Source organism: Lolium rigidum, chromosome 1 (assembly GCF_022539505.1).
Source record: "Lolium rigidum isolate FL_2022 chromosome 1, APGP_CSIRO_Lrig_0.1, whole genome shotgun sequence".
Classification (NCBI taxonomy): Eukaryota; Viridiplantae; Streptophyta; class Magnoliopsida; order Poales; family Poaceae; genus Lolium; species Lolium rigidum.
Genome location: NC_061508.1, coordinates 70,730,903 through 70,752,770, shown reverse-complemented (window position 1 = coordinate 70,752,770; position 21,868 = coordinate 70,730,903). Strand labels below are relative to the sequence as shown.

Here is a 21,868-nt window from a genome sequence, read left to right as displayed (position 1 = left end):
TTTACTATACTTAAAGGCAACTTAACTCATGTGTGAAATAGTAACAGCGTTTGCAAAGTGCAACTTAGCATATGTGCGAATCAACAATTTAATCTGCAAAATACTAAATACGTGAAGAAAAATGCAACTAAAATCATGTGTGAAACAAGAATACCCCACTTAAAATACAACTTAGCAGTCAAATATTAGGCCCTTAAAGGTTTTCCATATTTCCATGCTCACAAAATCCCACTAGTATGTTTTTTTTCTACAACATTGTATCTTTAAAGAAATTGTTTTGAATTTTAAATACTTTAATATTTAAAATTTCATAAATAATTTCTAATAATTTTCCCCACGTTGTAGCTGTTATGCTTCATTGACTTGCAAAGTTTCAATCCATATATCATATAATTTGGGATATATAAAAAAGAAAACACAAAAAAGTGAGGGTGTGCAGTGAGCACATAGGACTTTACTTCCTCTTTTATCAACCTGAGTTCGTTAAAATTCTTACTCGTTTCCGCCGTGACCACATGGGACTTTACTCTCCTGTATTTGATTACCTTGCTTATATCAGCTACACTCGTGATGTCATTCACCAAAATGATCGAATATTGAAACGGTTCGGAGCTGGTCTTAGAGCATGTCTAAGAGCATCTCCGCTCGATCTCTCCATACTGCGTCTAGCGACATCTGCTTTAGGCTCAGTTCTTTTGGCGGCTTCTCCGAGAAGCTGCCCTTCCCCCAGCTTCCTGGAGAAGCCGCACCAAAAATTTAGGGAGGCTTCCGAACTAGTCTAGCCTAGACCATTTTGGAAGCCTTTCAAAATTTTGGGGGCGGCTTCCCCGGAAAGCTGGGGGGAGGGCAGCTTCTCGGAGAAGCCGCCAAAAGAACTGAGCCTACTGTATGGAGAGCGCCGACACAAATTGAAAAATAGGGACATGCTAGCGCTCAGTCGTGCTCTCCATACGGCGCTTCCAATATAATTTTATATATAATTAGTTTAAATTTAAATAACAAATAAAATGTGATAATTTGTTACAACTTAAATAAATATTGGACATAATTCAACTACTTTAACTTAGCACAAAAATAATTTAGGTTCATCAAACCACACAAATTTTAAATTTTAATTCACAATGCAAAATAATTAAATAAACTAGACGCCGCCTTTGAAAATCCACAAATGCTCTATCAGATCATCTTGCAGTTGGTGATAAGTGTTGGAGTCTCAGACTTCTTGACGTCTGGCGAGAAAAGCATCAAATGTGGGAGATTGTGATCAATATTTACAAGAGGACACATCCGTTCATATGGTTTAGTGTCAAACACTGAAAACTCCTGCTCGTTCTAGATGAACTTGTTGTGCAGTATGATACAACATGTCATGACCTCCCGCATCTGCTCTTTCGACCATGTAAGAGTAGAGTATAAGACAATGGCAAAGCGAGCTTGCAGCACACCAAATTCCCTCTCCGTATCCTTTCTGGCATCCTCCTGCATTTGAGCAAACCAAGCTTTCTTCCTCCATGTGCAGGGTTCGAGATTGTCTTCACAAATATTGACCATCTTGGATAGATACCATCTGCAAGATAGTAGTCCTTATCATACTGGTGGTCATTGATCTCAAACTACCGTAGGGTCATTACCTTTGACAAGCTTCTGGAACACATCGGTGATGGGATTCGTAGCATAGAAAACAAAAAAATTCCTACCGCAAAAACGAATAACAAGCCAAGATCTAATCTAGTAGATGGTAGCAACAAGATGTATGTGAGACTAACCCTCAAAGATTCCAAATCCTACGAGATTAGATCTCGTGGTTGATGTAGTCGATCACTTGCCGCTTTCAAAAGCGCGTAGAAGATCTTGACGGTGCCACAGTCGGGTAGCACCTCCGTACTCGGTCACACGTTCGGTGTTGAGGACGACGTCCTTCTCACCGTTCCAGCAGGCAGCGGATGTAGTAGATCCTCCTCGAAATCCTGCCAGCACGACGGCGTGGTGACAGTGGTGGTGGAGATCGCAGGGTTCGCCGTAAGCGCTGCGGGAGAAGAAGGAGGAGGGAGTAGTTAGGGTTTAGGGGAGAGGGGGGCTTGGGGCGCCGGCCAGGGTTGGTGCGGCCAAGTGGTGTAGCCAGCCCTCTCCCTCTCCCTCTCTTTATATAGGTGGAACCCCAAAGGGTTTGCCCAAAATCCGAATAAGAGTCCAAATCAAAAACTTCCATATGGGTGAAACCTAGGGGAAGTGGGATTGCTCCCTTTCCTTCCCCTATGGCGGGCCATGGAGGTGGAGTCCACCATGGACTCCACCTTCCCCTTTGGCTGGCCGGCTAGGGTTGGTGGAGTCCATCCGGGACTCCACCTTCCATGGTGATTTCTTCCAGAAGGTTCTAGAACATTCTAGCGCCTTCCATTAATGCACCAGAGCATTTCCAAACTTGGAAAGTGACTTCCTATATATGAATCTTATTCTCCGGACCATTCCGGAACTCCTCGTGATGTCCTGGACCCCATCCGAGACTCCGAACAACATTCGAACTCCATTCCATATTCCATATCTACTTATAACGACATCAAACCTTAAGTGTGTCACCCTACGATTCGAGAACTATGCGGATAAGATGGAGACTCCTCTCCGATCAATAACTAATAGCGGGACCTGGAGATCCATAATAGCTCCCACATATTCAACAATGACTTCGTGATCGAAAGAACCATTCACATACGATATCGATTCCCTTTGTCACGCGATACTTTACTTGTCCGAGGTTCGATCATCGTTACCAACAAGTACTCTTTACTCATACCGTGGTATGTCATCTCTTCTGACCTAGTCACATGCTTGCAAGCTAATCAGACGACATTCCACCGAGAGGGCCCATAGTATATCTATCCATCATCGGGATGGACAAATCCCACTCTTGATCCATATGCCTCGATCAACTCACACTTTCTGAATACTTAATTCCATCTTTATAACCACCCATTTACGCAATGGAGTTTGATGTAATCAAAGCATCCTTCCGGTGTAAGTGATTTACATGATCTCATGGTCGAAGGACTAGGTAACTATGTATCGAAAGCTTATAGCAAGTTAAACTTAAAGACTTGATCTCATGCTATGCTTACTATGGGTGTGTCCATCACATCATTCACCTAATGATATGATCTTGTTATTAATAACATCCTATGTTCATGATCAGGAAACCATGATCATCTATTAATCAACAAGCATGTTAAATGAGAGGCTTACTAGGGACTCTGGTTGTTTACACAACACACATGTATCAATGTTTCTGGTTAATACAATTATAGCATGGAGTGTAAACATTTATCATGAACACTATGATATAACAATAACTATTTTATTATTGCCTCTCGGCCATATCTCCAACAATCGGAGCACTGCAGCACATTGATATCAGTGTGTGATCCCGTCATACCGAAAAACGCATGCCAAATCCACGGGTCCTGGTGATCCACTGCCTCAAGCACCACACTGCATGCACCCTGGTGTGTAAATGGATAGTTCTTCCATACCCAGTGTACACAGTTGATGCTGCCAAGCATCCCATGAAAACCTCTCTCTGTATTTTGTGCCAAGGTCCGAGCTGTGTCTGCCACATTGGGTGTGCGCAGATAGGTCTTTCCAAACACTGCCGCAATTTCCCTGCAGAATATATACATGCAATCAATGGTCGTGGACTCTACCATGCGCAGATAGTCATCATGTGTATCACCTGCAATTTCATAGGCAACCATCAGAAGAGCCATCGTGCATTTCTGAATTGTATAGAAACCAAGCTCGCAGACAACGTCTCTCTTCAATTTGAAGTAGTCGATCACCCTCAAATTCTCGACTATCTCCAGAAAGATCTTCCTACTCATCTGAAATGACGGCGGAATACGGTATCACCGTGCAATGGATCGTCGGTGAAGTAGTTGGCGTAGAGCATGCAGTAGCATTCCATCCTCTGCCTTGGATTGCTCTTGCGGTGCCCCAGCGTGGAGCCACCAATGGTTGGCTTGTCCTCCTCGTCGATCATGGCCAATAGGGAGACGAGGATCGCCAGATGTTCGTCGTATGCAGCGGCCTCCCTGGTAGCAGCCGCGACCGTGAGCTCATCATCCATGAGCGCGGCCATGACGTCCTCGTCGTCCGAGTCCATCGCCTTGGAAAATAATTTTCTCGCCACGCTGGCGCCCCCGCTAGCTCGCCTATAGATTGGGTTAGGTCTGGGGGCGCCGGAAGAAGAGTTGGGCCATGCCGGCGGAAAAACAAATTTGGGGACCGTGGCCGGGCATCTGTTTTCGCGTCGGTGCCCCAAAATTGGCTATTAGAAGTCTTTGGGGAGGGCGAGTCGAGATACTCTAAAGATACCATAATAGGATGGCGCCCCAAAAAAACTTTATGACAAATACCATAGTGTTCCGTTGACCAAAGCAAAGGTAGAAGGTAGAAGGCGGAATATTCATTCAGTGGGAGGTGACGTTCCCGTCGACAGCGAGGTGCCTATGGTGACTTCGTCAATTTCAAGATCCAATCCGCCGACCCAGTCTTCCGGAGGTGCTCATAGGGGTAGGGTGTGCGTGTGTGCGTTCATAGGGGTGAGTGTACGCGCGTGTATGTGAGCGTCTGCGTTTGTACTGTGTTTCTAAAAAAAAAAGTTCTACCCAGATCAGGATGAGAAACTACCGTTGTAGGTTTCAATACTACATTTCTATCAAAAAAAACCGTCCCCGGCGATCGACCGCGGGAGCGGTATGTTTCGCGCGAAGCGCTACACCTCTTCCCTTTCTCGTTTGTCCTTTTCTGTATCATTTCTTTTTCTTTTTCGGAGGTGCAGAGGATTTCCCCAGGCAGAGCGACGATAACGGGCGAGGCTGGCGCCACCACATCTGCTCGGTCAGCGGCACACGCAGGGTGGAGGACAGGAGGAGGGGAGGTGATTTGAGCAGGGGAGAGAATCTTCGTGGCCAAGCCAGGGAGGAGGGGGCAGGACGAGGCAGAGTGCACAAGGGAAGTGGCGGTTGTCAGCGGCGAGCTTGCGCGTTCGCGCAGTTGGCGGCGGCGAGCTTTCTCATGTCGTAAACGGATTCTACTCGAAGAGAAGGTACTCGTCGAGAGCGATGGATAACGTCGGGAAGGAGTGAGTTGGAGCGGCGGCGTCTGGGATTACTGGTGGCACGGAGGTTGGGGACTCGAGGGTGCGTTGGCCAGCGGCGCGTGGCCAAGCGAGGGAGGAGGGGATAGGGCGAGGCAGAGTGAACGAGGGAAGGTGTGCGTCGGTGGCGAGCTTGCCTGTGCTGCTATGTGAGGGGTGAGGTCGATCTGGATCCTGAGTTGGAGGATGAGATTGGTAGGGTTTGGGTAAAAGGGCTGCCCTGGCTACCCTTTCGGCCTTTGCTGGGCTGCCCAGCAAAGTTGAGTGCTATTTTTTTTCTATTGTTCTCTTTCTTTTTCTATTTTTCTTGTCTACTACTTGATAAGATTTTTTTTTTTTTTTGACAATTACTACTTGATAAGATTTAAAGGCATTGACATGAAGAATGATTAAGAGGGGCTTCGTTCGTCCGGCGGTTTGTGTGAGCAAGGCCGGCAAGAGGATATCACGTGAGGGTGTGGGTGCGTAGGGCCATTTTTACAATTCTCTTTTCATTCGGGTCTATAATTTTTAGGGGCAAGATAATTGTTCAAGACTATTTTTACTATTACTATTTTCAAAATTCATTTTTTGAAAACTCTCATCTGTTATATAAGAAGATGTTATATAGTACCGATATTCATCTTAGTTGGACTAACTTTTTCATAGTTCTCTTTTTCAGGCTAGTGATTTTTTAGAGGGGGTAAATAATGAGTGGAGAAATCATTTGCAAATCAAATGAACTACCACTTTCAACTCAAATAAATATCACTTGAAAATCAAATGAACTAGCATTTTCGTCTCAAATAAAGATGGTATGAAAGTATTGCTAATGTTTGATTACCACCATAGTTATTATGTTGTTGACAAAATGTTTATTACTTAGTTAACAAGGTGTTTATGATGTACTTATTAGGGTCATAACGAACTAGTTATCAACATGAAATTTGCTTTATCACATCAATAACTTTTCACATTTACTGTTGATAAATAATGGTGCACATGGTTGATAAATTGTGAGCTAAAAATATCCCCGGAGTATTCTTAATGAAATTAGCTTTTCAGGTCGATTACTTTTCGTATTTACCGTTGATAAATATAGTAGAGGGTCGATAACCTGTGTGCTAAAAGAAATTTCGAAATATTCTAAATGAAATTAGCTTTTCAGGTCAATAACTTTTTGTATTTGCCGTTGACAAATAACGGGCATAGGGCTTGATAAATTGTGAGCAATTTGTTTTGCCAAAATAAAATGAAATTTACTTTTTCAGGTCGGTAACTTTTCGTATTTACCATTAATAAATAACGGGCATATGGGTTGATAAATTGTGAGCTAAAAAGGTCACGAAAGTATTCTAAATAAAATTTGCTTTTTTTTGGGTCGGTTACTTTTCGCATTTACCGTTGATAAATAGCGGGCAGAGGATTTATAGCTTGTGAGCTAAAAATTTCGCCAAACTATTCTTAATAAAAATAGCTTTTTTAGGTTGATAACTTTTTGGATTCGCTGTTGGTAAATAATGGGCAGAGGGTTCATAACTTATAAGCTAAAAAAAAGTTGTCAAAATATTCTAAATGAAATTTCTTTTTTAGGTCTATAACTTTTCGCATTTACCGCTAATAAATAACATGCATAGGGGTTGATAACTTGTAAGCTAAAAAAATCATCAAAATATTCTAAATAAATAAATGTAGTTTTTTTTGGGTTGATAACTTTTTAGATTTACTGTTGATAAATAATGGGCAGAGGAAATTTATGAGCTAAAAAGGTTGTCAAAATATTCTAACTAAAATTAGGTTTTCTAGTCAGTAAATTTTCGCATTTACGATTGATAAATAACCAGGAGAGGGTTCATAAGTCGTGAACTAAAAATAGTTGTTGAAATATTTCATATGAAATTGATATTTTGACTTGGTAAATTGTTTAATTCGCAAAAAATGCAAAAGAATGTTCCTATTTTTAACTTGAAGGGTGCATTACATATATCGCTTACATATATTGCTGTGAACCTAGTTCACTTTTTAATTCACAAAAAAATATTCATATTTTTACTTTTACACCGTGTACATATAAAAGATCTACGTCTGTGTTTCTTACAAGAACCATCATTAGCTAACCGGACAGCAGGTTGCTTGCAATACCGTTGCTTGCAAAACCTGGGAAAAGAATTGTCCTGGACAGCAGGTTGCCCGTTTGAATCATGGGAGAAGCAAATATTGGCTAATTTTTGCTAGCGTGGACACACGCAAAACCTGGGAAAAGAATTGTCGCATTTTTTGTCATCTAGCTGTTGAAAAGTGATCACTCAACCGTGAAATAGGGGGTTTACGAGTAGAAATAACTCTAAATATATCACATGTTGCTAGAACTTCTAATAGAAAATCTAGGATATGGATTGGATTTCCAAGCAGATCAAAAAGGTAATGTTTGCCCACCGTCGGCTCCGCGACATGACCAGCGCGCGGCCGTTACACTGCTTCTTCTGTGCCATGGGTGGTCACAGCCTCTATTACGTCCGCACATGGGCCCTGGCGTTCAATGCGTGCTCATCGCAGTCGATGCCTCTACCGTGTCCGCAAAATCGCACCGGCGTCCTCCGCACGCTCGTCGCGATTGCTGCACCGCGTCATGTCGCACGAGCCTCGCATCCCGCCCCCACACCGTATCCTACACCATCCTCATGCGCGAGCTCTGCACCAACTTCCAGAGAAGGAGAACATAACTAGCGCACTGAGCAAGTCATCGACCGTCGCGGGGATGCGCGCGTCCAACCTCCCAAGACCCGATTGTTTTTCCCAAATTCTTTGTAGGGTGTTCCTTCTAAAGTCACGGACCTGTTTGATGCATATATGTTTCAAAGTTGTGTTTGTGGTGTCGTAGTATTTTTTTTGAACCGGGGCTAGGTCTAGAAGACCCCATCGATTTATTCAGTTGAACACACATGGTGGGTGCATATTACAAAGAGGCCCTTTTACATATCTCGCACTAAGAAACCTAAAATGTGAAGGAATGGCATATATAAATATAGAAAACACCCTAGAACGAAAAGATTAAAAGCAATTAGATCCTTGGGTGCCGCCGCCACCTCCCGTCGGCGATCTCAAGACGTCGAGATCCGATGCCAAAGTGCTCGACAACATGCATCCGACGATGCACCGCAGACCGCTGCCACTCCTCCTCCAGGGTCAAACCACTTGGCGGTGGAGAAGCGTCGAGCTCATACGAAGGATACAAAGAAGAGCCTCCATCTTGGAGGTAAAGAAGGGGCCGCCATGTCGGCCAAAGATCCGCTCCGCTGCCACTTCCCGCCTCGCCACCATTGCAGGCCAGGGGAAATTGCAGCGAGCTCTCCTCCACCTCGAGTTGAAATGGCGAAGAGGAAAGGATCCACCTCCCAGATCCAAAACCAGTCCACCAAGCCTCAACTCCCCCTCACCACCAAGGCCGGCCAGGAGAGAAGCAACAGGGCACCTCGCTGCTCCGATTTGGCCCTCCTCCTCGCCACCACGGCCGGCTAGGAGAGCTTCTTCTTCGCCGCAACATCGGGAAGGAACTGAACCTGTGGCCACCAAGTTATTGAGGAAGACGGAGTCGCCCTCACCACGACCTCTCTCCAACCATATGAGCAGAGGCATGGCAAGCAGCAACCCTAAGACGGCTTGGATCCGGCGACGGAGATCGTCTTCACTACGGGGAAAACGCCCAAACGCTGGCATCAAGCCAAAATGAAGACGAAAAACCTACATATCTACTCCTAAACTACACCGGCGCCAAACCTAGACTAATTGCGGTCGGCAATTCCGGCGGAGCGGCCGTCGGTGGTCCGTACAAAGGTGGAAGAATCCCAAGGCTACTGTAGTGCGTGGAGAGCATGGAAGAGGAAAAATGAGTATCCCCGTGTCGTGGTATTGGACATTTGGAAAAGCAGCAAGTGACCGCGTCCATATTTTACGGCATCTAGAATAGTAGTGGCCGGTTTCATGCCAAAAACATAAAGTGGCGCCGCTAAAACCAGAAAGTTCGGCCCAAAAATAAGGAATCGGTTGGAGATGGTCTTAGTGAACTGAGAGTGAGTGAGCTCACAATCTTGTGAAAATTGATACTCATCTGAAGACTGGAGTATTGATGGCAGCTTCGCCAAATCAACACGTGCTGGTGGATTCGTTGTCAGAGATTCAAGTGATGTTGCTGTTTTGGTGACAGAGTTGGTGGAGACAGCGGTGCTCTTCATACAGCAGAAATGTCTATATGATGTGCACGACATCCGTGCACGTGGTTGTCCTTCGATTCACTTTGATTTCTGCTTTTAGATTCGTGCTGCAAGCAACAATAAAATTTCCTTATGTTTAGAAACTATGAAACATGAGAATTCGCGAGGAAACCTAATGTTTCATGCACGGGACAATCGCCGCTCTCCTTCGTACAGAAGTTGTTGCATTTCATGGTGCAGGAAAATATCACCGTATGTTTGAGCAGAGACATGCCCGGCGCTGCATGACTGAACCTTCCATTTCCATCAACATCATCAGTCGGCAGTAGGTAGAACCGAAGAAGACAGTGAGAGTTCGTGTTTGAATTTGCAGCTGCTTAATGAGCCGCTTTCTTGGATGCCACTGCACTTTCAGTCTTTCAGATTGATCCTAATCAAGCCACCCCTGCGCAGTGTTCAGAATCTGAAGTAGCAAACCGGCAACCGGCGCCCCGCAGGAACCGCCAGGTGTTCGACCATGGCCTCCAGCTCCGTCCGGGCGCCGCGCATCGTCCTCCTACCGAGCGCCGGCATGGGCCACCTGGCCCCCTTCGGCCGCCTCGCCGCCGCCCTCTCGTCCTCCGCCCACGCCTGCGACGTCTCCCTCGTCACCTTCCTCCCCACCGCCTCCTCCGCGGAGTCCGCGCACCTCGAGTCCCTCTTCGCCGCGCTCCCGGCCGTCCGCCGCATCGACGTTCGCCTCCCGCCGCTCGACACCTCTGATTTCGCTGGCGCCGACCCGTTCTACGCGCACTACGAGGCCGCCCGCCGCGCCACGCCGCTGCTCCTGCCTCCGCTGCTCGCCGCCGCGCACGCGGACGCGCTCGTCGCCGACATCTCCCTGGCCTCCGTCGCCGTCCCCTTGGCCCGCGAGCTCCATCTCCCGTGCTACGTCTTCTTCACTGCCTCCGCCACCATGTTCTCCTTCTACGCCTACTTCCCCACCTACCTCGACGCCGCTGGCAATGGCGACGCCGACGTCCCCGGCGTGGGTCGCGTCCCGAGGTCCTGGTTCCCGCAGGCGCTGCACGACCGGGGCAACCTCTTCACGCAGCAGTTCCTCGCCAACGGCCGGAGCCTCCCGAGAGCGGACGGCCTCCTTGTGAACTCGTTCGACGCCCTGGAGCCGGAGGCCGTGGCTGCGCTGCAGAGTGGCACGGTTGTCCCCGGGTTCCCGCCGGTGTTCACAGTTGGGCCGCTCACCCCGGTGACAAGAGAACCGTCAGCGGAAGAAGTGCCCGCTAATTACACGACGTGGCTGGACGCGCAGCCGGAGCGGTCGGTGGTGTACGTGAGCTTCGGCAGCCGGAAGGCGCTAGCCCCAGAGCAGCTCGGCGAGCTGGCCGGCGGGCTGGAGGCGAGCGGCTTCCGGTTCCTGTGGGTGGTGAAGGGCGCCGTGGTGGACAGAGACGACGGCGCAGACCTCGGGGAGCTGCTCGGCGAAGGGTTCTTGGAGCGTGTGCAGGGGCGGGGCATGGTGACCAAGGCGTGGGTGGAGCAAGGGGATGTGCTGAAGCACCCGGCGGTGGGGCTGTTCCTCAGCCACTGCGGGTGGAACTCGCTGACGGAGGCGGTGGCGAGCGGCGTGCCGGTGCTGGCGTGGCCGAGGTTCGCCGACCAGCGGGTGAACGCGGGCGTGGTGGCGCGGGCCGGCGCCGGCGCGTGGGCGGAGGCGTGGAGCTGGGAAGGGGAGGAGGGGGTGGTGAAGGCGGAGGAGATCGCGGAGACGGTGAGGTCGGTGATGGCGGACGAGACGCTGAGGACGAAGGCGGCGACGGTGCGGGATGCCGCGGCGAGGGCCGTGGCCGGCGGCGGGACGAGCTACCGGAGCTTGGCTGAGCTCGTGCGACGGTGTGCTACAGTGATATATTCACCGTGAACACTGACCATTCTTCGTCCAGGAAGCAGCCATGAGCATCTGCATGAGCAGAGCACAGATGCAGAGTAACTGAGCGATCTTCCTATATCAAAGATCGGAAATGCTGAACGTACGGACTGTTTCTACGGAATGAAACTTACGGGATTAGGTGGAAGTTGTTGGTTGGTGCAAATCTAATCTTCTCCCGTGATTCAAGGGGCTGCAATTGTTTTGATTTGCTACACGTCATTCTGTAAGGAGATTTTGTAACATTCCGTCCGTAGTTGTAGCATTGCTCATCAAAGATACTCCTATATGTTAACTTCATTAAAAAAACAAATTATCAGCGATCTTCCTACTATTCACTCATGGATTAATCCATGGGCTTTCTTTCACTATTTTTTTTCCCGATAAAGGCTTTCTTTCACCTCGGGCTTTGGTCTCAAACATGTTGGGTCATCGCACTAGTGAATTTCTTCCTATAAATATTGCAACGCTACCCGGCCAACCAGGCCATCTGAAAGGAGCACATTGATCTGGGTTGTTGGTTTTGCCCAGTCCCATCCCACTTTTCACTACAGCCGTTCGATCGGTAATTTTTTTTCTTACTCGTTCAGCCTTTTATGGAAGTCAATGACGCATGGGGCCAGCTACTTGCGAGGACCGACGGTCATAGACACCCACAGGTGCTCGTTGGCGTCGCCTTCAGTCTCAAGCCGCGCGGGATAGTGAAAACCTAGATCGCGAGTCCCCGATGCACTCCCCAATCCCAGTCCATCCTCTCCTCCCCAATCCTCATCTCTCCTCCTTCCCAACCGTGGCGGCGCGCGGTCTTCTGCAAGAGCATGTCGCGGAGGCGGCCGGCAGCGCGGGCCCGGGAGCAACCGCGGGGCGCTGGAGCGCCGGCAGGCGACGGTCACGGCCGGTCGCGGGTGTCGCCGCGTGGATGCCGCGTCAGTCGTCGCCACCGCAGCTCCTCCAGGTGACAGCCGGTCACGTGCGTCGTCGCCGTGCCAAGACCATGAGAGCACACGGAGTCGGGCGGCGACGCAGAGAGCGGTGGCGGCGCGTAGCTTTGAGAAGCTCATCCACAGCCGGCGGAGCTCGAGATCTCCGGTCAAGGGCGCCTCCCCCGCCTCGTCATCCCCTGCCTCTGCACCCGATGAGGACGACCCGCGAAGAAGCAGCGGGCGGCGCTCCTCCGCCTCCTCGAGCCCCGGAGTTGCGGCGAGGCTAGCCGCGTGAAGAAGCAGCGAGGAGGAGGGAGCCGGAGCTGCGCCAGCCGCCCCGCCCCCCACCCTATGCCGCAGCTCTCACGCCCCGTCGTCATCCATTGGGAAGCGGTGTAGGGTGGGATGAAACTGGAGCAGAGAAGCGCGGTTGTCCTCCTCATCTCTTCCGATTGGCTTCCCCAAGACGTTCTTCCGGCTCGTGGTAGGGCTTGGTGGCCAAGCAAGGTGTGCAATCAACATCTCCCCTTCTCCTCTATATTTCTTGATTTTTAGGATGCATTTCAATTTGAGATGGTCAAGATATGATCCCTTCTTGCTATGATTAGGTGGCGTCACTACCTGTAGGTCTCCAGCAGAGCATATGGCCATTGGGGAAGGTGTGGAGGACAGCTGTTGCGCCGTTTCTGCTGGAGAGGATCGACGAGGAGATGCCGGGGAAGATTTGCTTCGTCTCCAGGTCAAGGGAGAGATGGAAGGCAACCATATCTAAATTTGTTGTGTTTTTCTGAATTTTCTTCGTGGGATTTCAGTTGCAGCGAGCAAGAAAAGGATCTCTGGTAAATCTCCTCTTCATTTTGTTTTTATTTCCAATATAATACTTGAGCTGGCGTTTCTAATCTTTTTGGTTGCTGTTGGCCGCAGCGAAGCGGATCATATTAAGTGTTGTAAGATCGAGACCATACTGATGAAATGGTGATTGTAGGAGAAATACTCGAATTGGCTCCTGAAGGTATGATGCCTCGTTCTGATTTGTTTTTCTGAGAGTGAGACATGTGTTTGTGTGTGGTATGTGTTCTTGCATGATTTGGATGTTCAGCAAGCGTGTGATGCGAACACTGGATCATGTTTAGTTTGATAATAATGGCATTTTGTTCCCGTCATGTTCATTGGTGAAGGTATAGGACTATACCAATATAGATTGTTTATTACTTTGTTATTTTCTGCAACTGATGCACATGTTCACTTGTTAGAACATGGATAGGCACTTCTAGATTATGCTTAAAAGTATTTAGTTTGAAGAATATGTTGCTTAGGATTTGAGATTAGTCCGTGTGCAACTATTAGAGCAGAGAAGGACCAATGGTTTTGTTCATTTGTTTTATAGGTAAATGAATATATTGTGCTACTATTGCCATTGTTTGTTGTGAGCAAATGTCATTAAACCATGTAGATAACAGGCCACAGATTGTCGCGAGTTCGCCTGAAGGATTATCTGGTCATGTCTATGGGAGGCCAAAGAGGCGAGGGTGATGACAAGGCCATATTTATGTTGTGGACAGGTAAGCTAAAATGTCTCATTGCGGGGTCTGTGCATATGTTATTATAATGTATATAGGGTCCCTAAGCATACTACTTTCACCTTTTGTGCTAATTTTGTTTGTCTTTTAATGTTTTTTTATCTCTCTGAATCATCTAGCATAAACGTCAATCATGAATTTGTAATTTGTAACGAAGAGATCTGTGACAAGTTGAGTAATGTATATGCAGGGGTCACAACCATTGCCGGGGGAAAGTCAACGAGAAGTGGAGACATGGATGATCCAAGTGGTGATGCAAGAATGTTTACTAACGCTGAAATCTGCTATAGCAGCAGTAGCTGCTCTCTCCTGGTCATTGACAGAGAAAACCAAGCAATGCTGGAGATTCAGCTCCAGCCTGATGGACTAATATCAGGATGAAGCTGGTTTTCCTCTAGGTACATTCCACCTGAACTCTGCAATAGTACTTTTCACAAAAGAGTATTGTTCTTATTTGAAGCCAAACACTGATAAATTCGTTGTTCATGAGGAGAAGTACCAATAAAACTGCCAATACTAATTTATTCAGTTTGAACTCTTACAGGCGTTGCCTTGCTTTTTTGCTACTGGTTTCTTTGGCTACATGCTTTGCGTTGCTTCAAGCCAGGTTTTAGCAATGGTGTCAACCACCATTGAGCCGTTGCCGACCTCCACCGAGCAGTCGCTGCTTCTCCTAGGGCCCCTGTCTCGGTCCTCTCCAACAAGGGTATATATCAAGAAGGTTATTGGTGAAAGGGGCGAGTTCTGTAGACGAGTGCACCATGGGATGAAGGAGGTGAGAACCAGGGGCCTTTTGGCAATGGCATATGTATATCTCAGTTGGTTAGTAGTATCTAAAATTCTTAAATTCGGCAAACATTCTAATTGCTCTTAAATGAACGTTGTCCAATTGCAATGTGTGATAAGTGCATACATGTAATATATAAATTTCTCTAAAATGAACATTGTGCAATTTATTCATTTTTCCCTTTTTCACATCCGTATATTCTGTGATAAGTGCATACATGTTTTCTGCGCTGGTAAATTGTCTTCAGGTGAGAAGAAAAGTCTAAGAAAGTAAATTACATTATGTGAAATAGAATACCAATTATCTTCTAACATTTTTTTTCAGGTGAATCTTCCTTTGTTTTATTATTTTGTCATGATGCTAATATAATAACCATCCTTTGATTTTTCATCTTGAATGTGAATATGCATTTCCTAATTTCTTTTATATTTGTGCATCTACTATCCTACTCTCTTCTGAACATTTAATGCTGATGCAGTTTGTGCACGTATTATATTCCCATGCATACTCTCTATTAAGATGTCAGTTAATGTTAGTCAGCTTTAGGTTGCGAGGTGCCTTTTCTGGCCAATATGTGTGCGCTTTTAATACATGTCCTGCTTTACTTGACAACACAATTGGTATGAGAATAGACCTGAGTGCTATATGGCATGGTTGCTGCCATATCTAATTTGGTGTGAAAATGGTTTGCAGATTCTAATCACTTGCTTCGTGTTACTGAAGCCCCAGGACCAGAGGTCATCGGGTCATTTTGTTTGTCCTTGTCGTCCTTTCTGCACCGGCATCTGAGCCTCTTTCTCCCTTGCCTACGCCTCCCTGGGTATGTTGTAAATGTTTCTATGCACATCTCATTTCCGAGAAACTTGTAGATTTTCTTTATGTGTTCCGATTAGTTGGGCTGCAGCTAAGGAAACTGTATCTTTTTGTTGCAGGGAACTATGTTGGTTTAATAATTTTTGATATTGACAAAGACAATGGAAATCCACAAATGTGTGCTTTCTACGCTTCAGAGATATGGACAAACTTTACGGCCTCTGAAGTTATCAGTGCAAAAGACTACTGAAGGTATTGTTTCTTTCTATCTCTTTATACATCCAAACATTGCTGCAGAGAATACTGAAGTCACAGTTTCTATATGCAAAGAGGAATACTCCAGTGTGTGTAGACGGTTCTAGAGCTCTTAGCTCTAATGCCTAAACATTTCCTAATAGATGTGTATTGGAATTTTATTTTGCGCCTGCATGGCAACTTGAGAAAGAACCAGTCAATGGCAGTGATACGTTTCATTCTCTGGAGTTAGGTGAAGTGTTTAAATAATTTTTGTTCATGCTTATTCCCAGCCAGCATGAAAAGTTCATGATCTAGCAAGAAGGCTCACTGTCGCCTACATTGTATGCTTAGGTATAAATTGTATGATGGAATTTCTAAATAATAGGCGCAACATTTAAAATGCATGACTAGATTCAGCATCAATTATTATCTAGATAGTAGATGCCATGATTTATTTAACACATCATAGTTTAGTAATTATATGTGTACCTGTGAGCGTGAGATAATTGATCAGCAGTTGTACATTGTGTTCTTATTGGTTAAGTGGAGTCCAGAGTTTGATGTATTTGGAGTCTGAGTTTGATGTATTTGGTTGTTTAAATAGTTACCGACCTTCGATTTCATCGAGCTTGATGCTTATCAAACTGTCAGCTCCTTCTCTACTCCTTCTCAATCATGAGGGCAGTATCAGTATTATGCAACTTCTCTGAATTATTTGCGACTGAGCTGTATTTGGCCTTGCATAGACTGCCTTTTCTTTCTCACATTAGTGCATGACATTCTACTTTTTAATCACCAGGACTAGGTTCATCTTCATTCATGGGTGTTGGTCTGCCTGGACTTCTTTTGAAGGATGCATCAGGAAAAAATAATTCGCGGGTAAGCTTCCGTATTTATGTTGCTCATGTGGTTTTATGATATCATTGATGTATGTATGATTTCCCTTGCTTTGGTTGACAATATATTTGTGTCTGAAATTTGATTACTGAGACCGTTTGTACTGAATTATGAATATGCAATATTTGTTCCATGTCAGAGAAATAGGATGCTGATATCATCCTTCGATAACAGCTGTGGGAGGGGACAAGGTTGGTAGACGATGGTGCCATGAAATTGGAAACTTTTTCTCCGCTGTCCCAGTTGTGCTTGATGTAGAACAAAGGTAACGACTATATCAATAAAACATCCATAATCCCTTCTTTGCCGAGTTGGATGGTCATATATATCTAATTTTTGCATATGTTTTGAGCAGATTGGTGAACCGTTTCACAGCTCATTATGTGTCTGCACTATAATTTGCAAGCTTTCTTACCTGTGTACACTTGGTCCTTCAGGTTATTTTCTCTGTCTTTTCTTCAATTGTTTTAGTTTATTTATCTCAACAAAGTGCCAATGCAAACTGTATTCAGACCAGTTGCATTTTGAAATACTTGAAAAGCCACCCATACTTACTGTACATTGATGGTTCTGTAAGATACCGGACCTAAAAAAAGTTCTTCTATTTGAAAAGCAGCCTTTTAGGAAAAAAATTATTTATTAAAATTATCCATGTATCTTTAGCTCACATTCTCATAGCTTTAAAATTCGTTTACTGCTATTTGTTGGGTGCTATCCTAAAGGAATACAACTATTGTATCAATATTCATTTAGAATCGGTACTCTTGCTAGCTTCAGGTACTATGGACTGAAATGGCTATTGGACTATGATCAATTTGCCTCTATGTAAAAGATAGTCTATCATTTTTTGTTTTACAGAATGAGTAGAGTAGGATATGTGGTAGAATTGTAATTGTGCTGGATATTTGATTCAGTCCCAATTTTCCGTGAAGTTATGCTTGCTTTGGGCTATATAGATGCATTTTCAAGGAGTGGGCAAGAAGTATATTGAGGATAATATAACCGGGATGATATATGTTGTCAAGGTACACCAATAATTTGACTGTTTTTTTAGCCTTTACTGCCGAACTATTAGAGAAATTGTTTGTGCTGAAATACGAATTAAGAGTATCACATGATCCAGTAACACTTGACTCTCATTTTGAATATATAATATTGATATATTGTTAAAAAGGGTAAGACTGGTGTTTATGTTGGCGCTACAATTTGCTTCTGTGGAAATATATGGTCCTCGTTTTAAATTTCTCATGCTTTCTATTCATAGTGTTGTACATCATTACTTTGCCAGGTCAACTCATTGTTCTTCAATCCGTGCAATGAACAGATCTTGGCTACAGCATTTGGCTGGAGACTTGCTTTTCATGCTGCGGACAAAAGGGTGATGAGATATGGGACTTAGGTAAGTTTAGTCAGATATGCTCCCATATTTTATTTTATGTTTACTTTTGGCATCTCATTATCACTCCTCCGCATTGTTATTACGGACGAATCATTACGAATCGAAATAGAAAATCGTGAGATGAGATTGATCTAAATCTGAACTCAAGTGTTGGCACCAGAATTTTATACTCGGAGAGTGCTTGAATATTTGTTTAACCCTTTTCCTATGTTTGGCACATGGTTACCATCCAGGAATATAAGCATCCATCAGAAAGTACATGAGCGTTGTATGGACTGGCCGAAAAAAGGAGTGTTCCTTCAGTTATAATCATGTATGCAGTATCCGTGTTTTGTGAAACATTCATATTGATGAAATGCCATAACACATGTATTCATCTGGCGTCACGTGATTAGCTTAGAGCTTCACTTGTTCCATAAGAGCTTCTCCAACCACTTACCAATTATGTAATATGCTTAAGACAATTTAGTATTAGATGAACCAATACATATATCTATCTATGTTGGAATATATAGTATGTTATCTACCGAGTGATCTATCATAATGGCTACACTACTGTCTCGCTTTTGCCTTTGCGTGCCTTTACGCTGGGGCGCAATGGGCCATCTACCATTATCTTCAAAACGATATAGATTATAGAATAATACTAAAGATATAGAAGTGTTGTTTCACTTCTACCTAGTGTCTCAATTCCACCTTGAAAAGATATATAATAATACTAAAGGAAAGGATTTCCAATCCACTTAGATTAAGTACCCCAACTATTCATAATATTCTACGACCAAAATAAATATAGTGTAGTTTACACATGGCTTTAATATTGTGTCGTTTTCGCCTGTGCGCCAGGGCGCACCGGGTCATCTAGTTTGTTTTAAAAGTGGTGGTTCTATCCTAGCATATGCATCAAAATGATGCACATATCTATTTAATTAAAATTATTCACCATAACCTTATAAAGAAAATATAAATATCAAACTGAAGCGACCTCACTACCCATAGATGTCGCAATACCTACAAGCTTGATGAAGGGGATGATCGTGCCAGGGCCTTCTGCCTTGACCTCACCAACACACATCATCAGAAAACCGGAGGCCTCACCAAAACGCTCCATAGCGAGTCGAGAACCCAAATCGATCCAGCATACCCTGAACGCACACAACTACACATGCTCGAGAAGTCGCTGGCACCATCTTCCGCCGACCCATCTTTAGAAAGGATCAATACATTGACCTTGCCTGGCCATCGACGCCAGACGACAACACCACCCTGCGAGAGTCCCGCAAACCTCGTCCATCGAGATCCCGCAGTGCCACAACGCCGAGACTCGGCATCGTCGACGAGGTGCAGGCCCTCGAGCCGGCATCAGTTCCAAAACTGATGACCCTGTGGGGGAGAACGCCGCCTCGCGCCATCATCGTCTGTTCCGGAAGACCCCGGTTAGAGGTTTCCCGGGAGCAGATGATCCTTCCCACTACTCACTATATGAGGTCTGGAGCTCGATCAAACTAGAACAGTGACACTGAGAAACTGTACTTTCTTTACATACCAGTTTTCATGAACTTGACAATTCAAGACTAAAGCCAGAATCGTTCTATGACTGAACTTCCCACGGAGGAAGTTGACAACCCATTCTGTATGAGTTGTTTTGTGGTACCCTCAAATAAATAATAGCCATTAATTTTCGTCCATCCAATGGCCCAAAAAATTTCATACCACAGCTGAAAACAAGAGAGGTATGTTACATACCTCTCACAATTTTCGCACCTAAAAAATACAAAAACATCGGTGGGCCGGCCCAACTGACAGGCCCAGCCTAGTAGATTGGTCCAGCCCCATTAGCTGCCGACCAGATCGTGGGTGGGCATTCCTGTTCGTTCTTCCACCACGAGAGAGGTTCCGCCGCCGCCGTGTCCATCCCAACTCCGGCGCCACGACGGTGGACAACGGCTCCTCGGCCTCCATCCTCACCATCGCGCGGAGGGTCTCGGCCTCTCCATCCTCATTCCCATCCCGACTACGCTGTCTGCGCCGCGGTCGGCGTCCGGGTCATCGTGGCGGAGGATCTCGGCCTCTCCATCCCCATTACCGTCCCCACTCCGCCGTCTGCGCCGCGGTCGGCGTCCGGGTCGTCGTGTCGGAGGATCTCGGCCTCTCCATCCCATTCCCATCCCGACTCCGCTGTCTGCGCCGCGGTCGGCGTCCGGGTCGGCCTCCCTCATCTTACTTTTGCTCAGGGAGCTTTCAACCATTTTTGGTGTATGTTTATGCAGGAAGCCTCCCATTTCTTGTCCCATCGTCACCATTCTACATTTTTCATGGTTCTCTGGAATAAATCACATGCTGATTTAGAAAATAACATTCTTATGACAGGGTCACCTTGATGAGCAATTTCGTCAGGTGGAGGACTTGCAGGATGAAGCTAGTCCTAATTTTGTGGAAGAAGTTGCTGTGTTGTTTTTCAAAGATTCAGGCAGGCTAATATCAAACCTTGAGCAAGCTTTGTAAGTACCGAGTATAGGGATAAGAGCTCCCTTTACTGAATGAAAAAAGAAACATATTTAGACCATGCAAGCTGCAATTTTAGACTTAACTGATTAAGATCTGAAAGCATTGCAGGGAGAAGTACCCCAGAGATTTCAATAGGTGGGATGCATACATGCAGCAACTGAAAGGCAGCTGTTCCAGGTAACTACACAATTGGTTCTTGATATCTTTGTTCACTTGCCTATGAGGGATGTAGTGCGAAAGATTCAGCATCATCGGCCTTCAGCTTCATTCTTTTGCATACCACAAGAACTATCATGACTTTGAGTTTAGCTAGGCATGTAGGGAAGCTGGCACAGCCTTTCTGGAACCATATTTTTTGTTCTTCAAATGAAGGCTAAGAGTACTTAACTAATTGTCTTCACTTCTCTGGCTTAAGCACTCTTGATTTCTGGGAAATGCTGTTGAATGAAAGCATGACTCTGGACTGTTATGTGTTTGGTAATAAATTTGATCTAGCATTGACATTTGACAACTCGATGCAGCATTGGTGCTTCTAGGATGAAGAGTGAATGCATGTCATTCAAAGATAACTGTGGGAAAGGAAATGTTGAAGGGTCCGTCTCTCACACACTCTATACTGATGCTCAGTCTTCGGAGACTTTTATCTCTATTTTCTAGATTTAATTTGTTCTGTCTTGTCGATAAAAGAAATCAAGTACACTTCTCACAAAGTTTGCATTGTTGTAAACCAAAACGTATCTCGTGGAACTGAATCTCCATCTGTTGTTGCTTCTATCTCTCTGAATTCTAGAGTACTAGGGCCAGGTTTCGCTATATTAACATGCCGGATTATGCAGCCCCTTGCAACCATTTGAGGCAATCTCAGATAGATGTTCACTAGGCTACAACCTGGATAGCAAACTGACATTTCCTCATATGCCGCTAATAAAGAAATTTAGTTACATTAGGATTCATAACTTTTGAATCTTATGTTTTAGTGAAGTCTAATAAAATGTTTTCAATAAATTTTCTGAATTGATTACATGTCATATTGCTGTAGCTTTCATTGACCTATAGGTTATAAACTGAATAAGTGATAGTTCCAGTAATTCCTCCACCTCAATCTTTTTCCTTGCAGTATCTTTACTACTATCTGCCGGAAACTGAAAAGCATGAGAGGATCTGATGCTGCTGGAATAGGCGCTTTTGATCTTTATATATTACAGAACATAAAGAAGATCAGCAAAGGATGAAAAGCTGACATAAAATATTTGCTGTATTTCAGAGCATGCTGAAGCAAGGTGATTCGGAAAAGGTATGGTCTGTTTTCAAAATCTAATCATAATATATTTGTCATATTTCAGCTTCCAATGTTTATTTTTTCTTTTGCGAGTAAGATTGGTAATATTAGCAGATTATGGATGGCACTGATTTCTACTCTGACAATGACGAAGACCTGAGCCGCAAGCATAAGTTTAAGAC

General features: G+C 45.2%; 2 protein-coding genes across 2 annotated transcripts; both read left to right on the top strand.

The window, feature by feature from the left end:
- Window positions 1-9,856: 9,856 nt before the first annotated feature.
- Window positions 9,857-11,325, top strand: LOC124646926 (UDP-glycosyltransferase CGT-like). Its single transcript, XM_047186966.1, has one exon. It carries the CDS (start codon window positions 9,857-9,859, stop codon window positions 11,255-11,257), a length of 1,401 nt encoding a protein of 466 aa, XP_047042922.1. The 3' UTR covers window positions 11,258-11,325.
- A 6,182-nt stretch (window positions 11,326-17,507) lies between these two features.
- Window positions 17,508-21,664, top strand: LOC124646916 (pseudo histidine-containing phosphotransfer protein 1-like). Its single transcript, XM_047186957.1, has 5 exons — window positions 17,508-17,525; window positions 20,270-20,400; window positions 20,516-20,584; window positions 20,929-21,000; window positions 21,525-21,664. Exons 1-5 carry the CDS (start codon window positions 17,508-17,510, stop codon window positions 21,637-21,639), a joined length of 405 nt encoding a protein of 134 aa, XP_047042913.1. The 3' UTR covers window positions 21,640-21,664.
- The last annotated feature ends 204 nt before the right edge of the window (window positions 21,665-21,868 follow it).

Coding starts and splice junctions, on each gene's coding strand:
- LOC124646926 (XM_047186966.1), top strand. CDS start 9,857: ATGGCCTCCAGCTCCGTCCGGGCGCCGCGCATCGTCCTCCTACCGAGC.
- LOC124646916 (XM_047186957.1), top strand. Junction 20,585..20,928: donor CTGAAAGGCAGCTGTTCCAG/GTAACTACACAA, acceptor AACTCGATGCAG/CATTGGTGCTTCTAGGATGA. Junction 21,001..21,524: donor GGGAAAGGAAATGTTGAAGG/GTCCGTCTCTCA, acceptor TTTTCCTTGCAG/TATCTTTACTACTATCTGCC.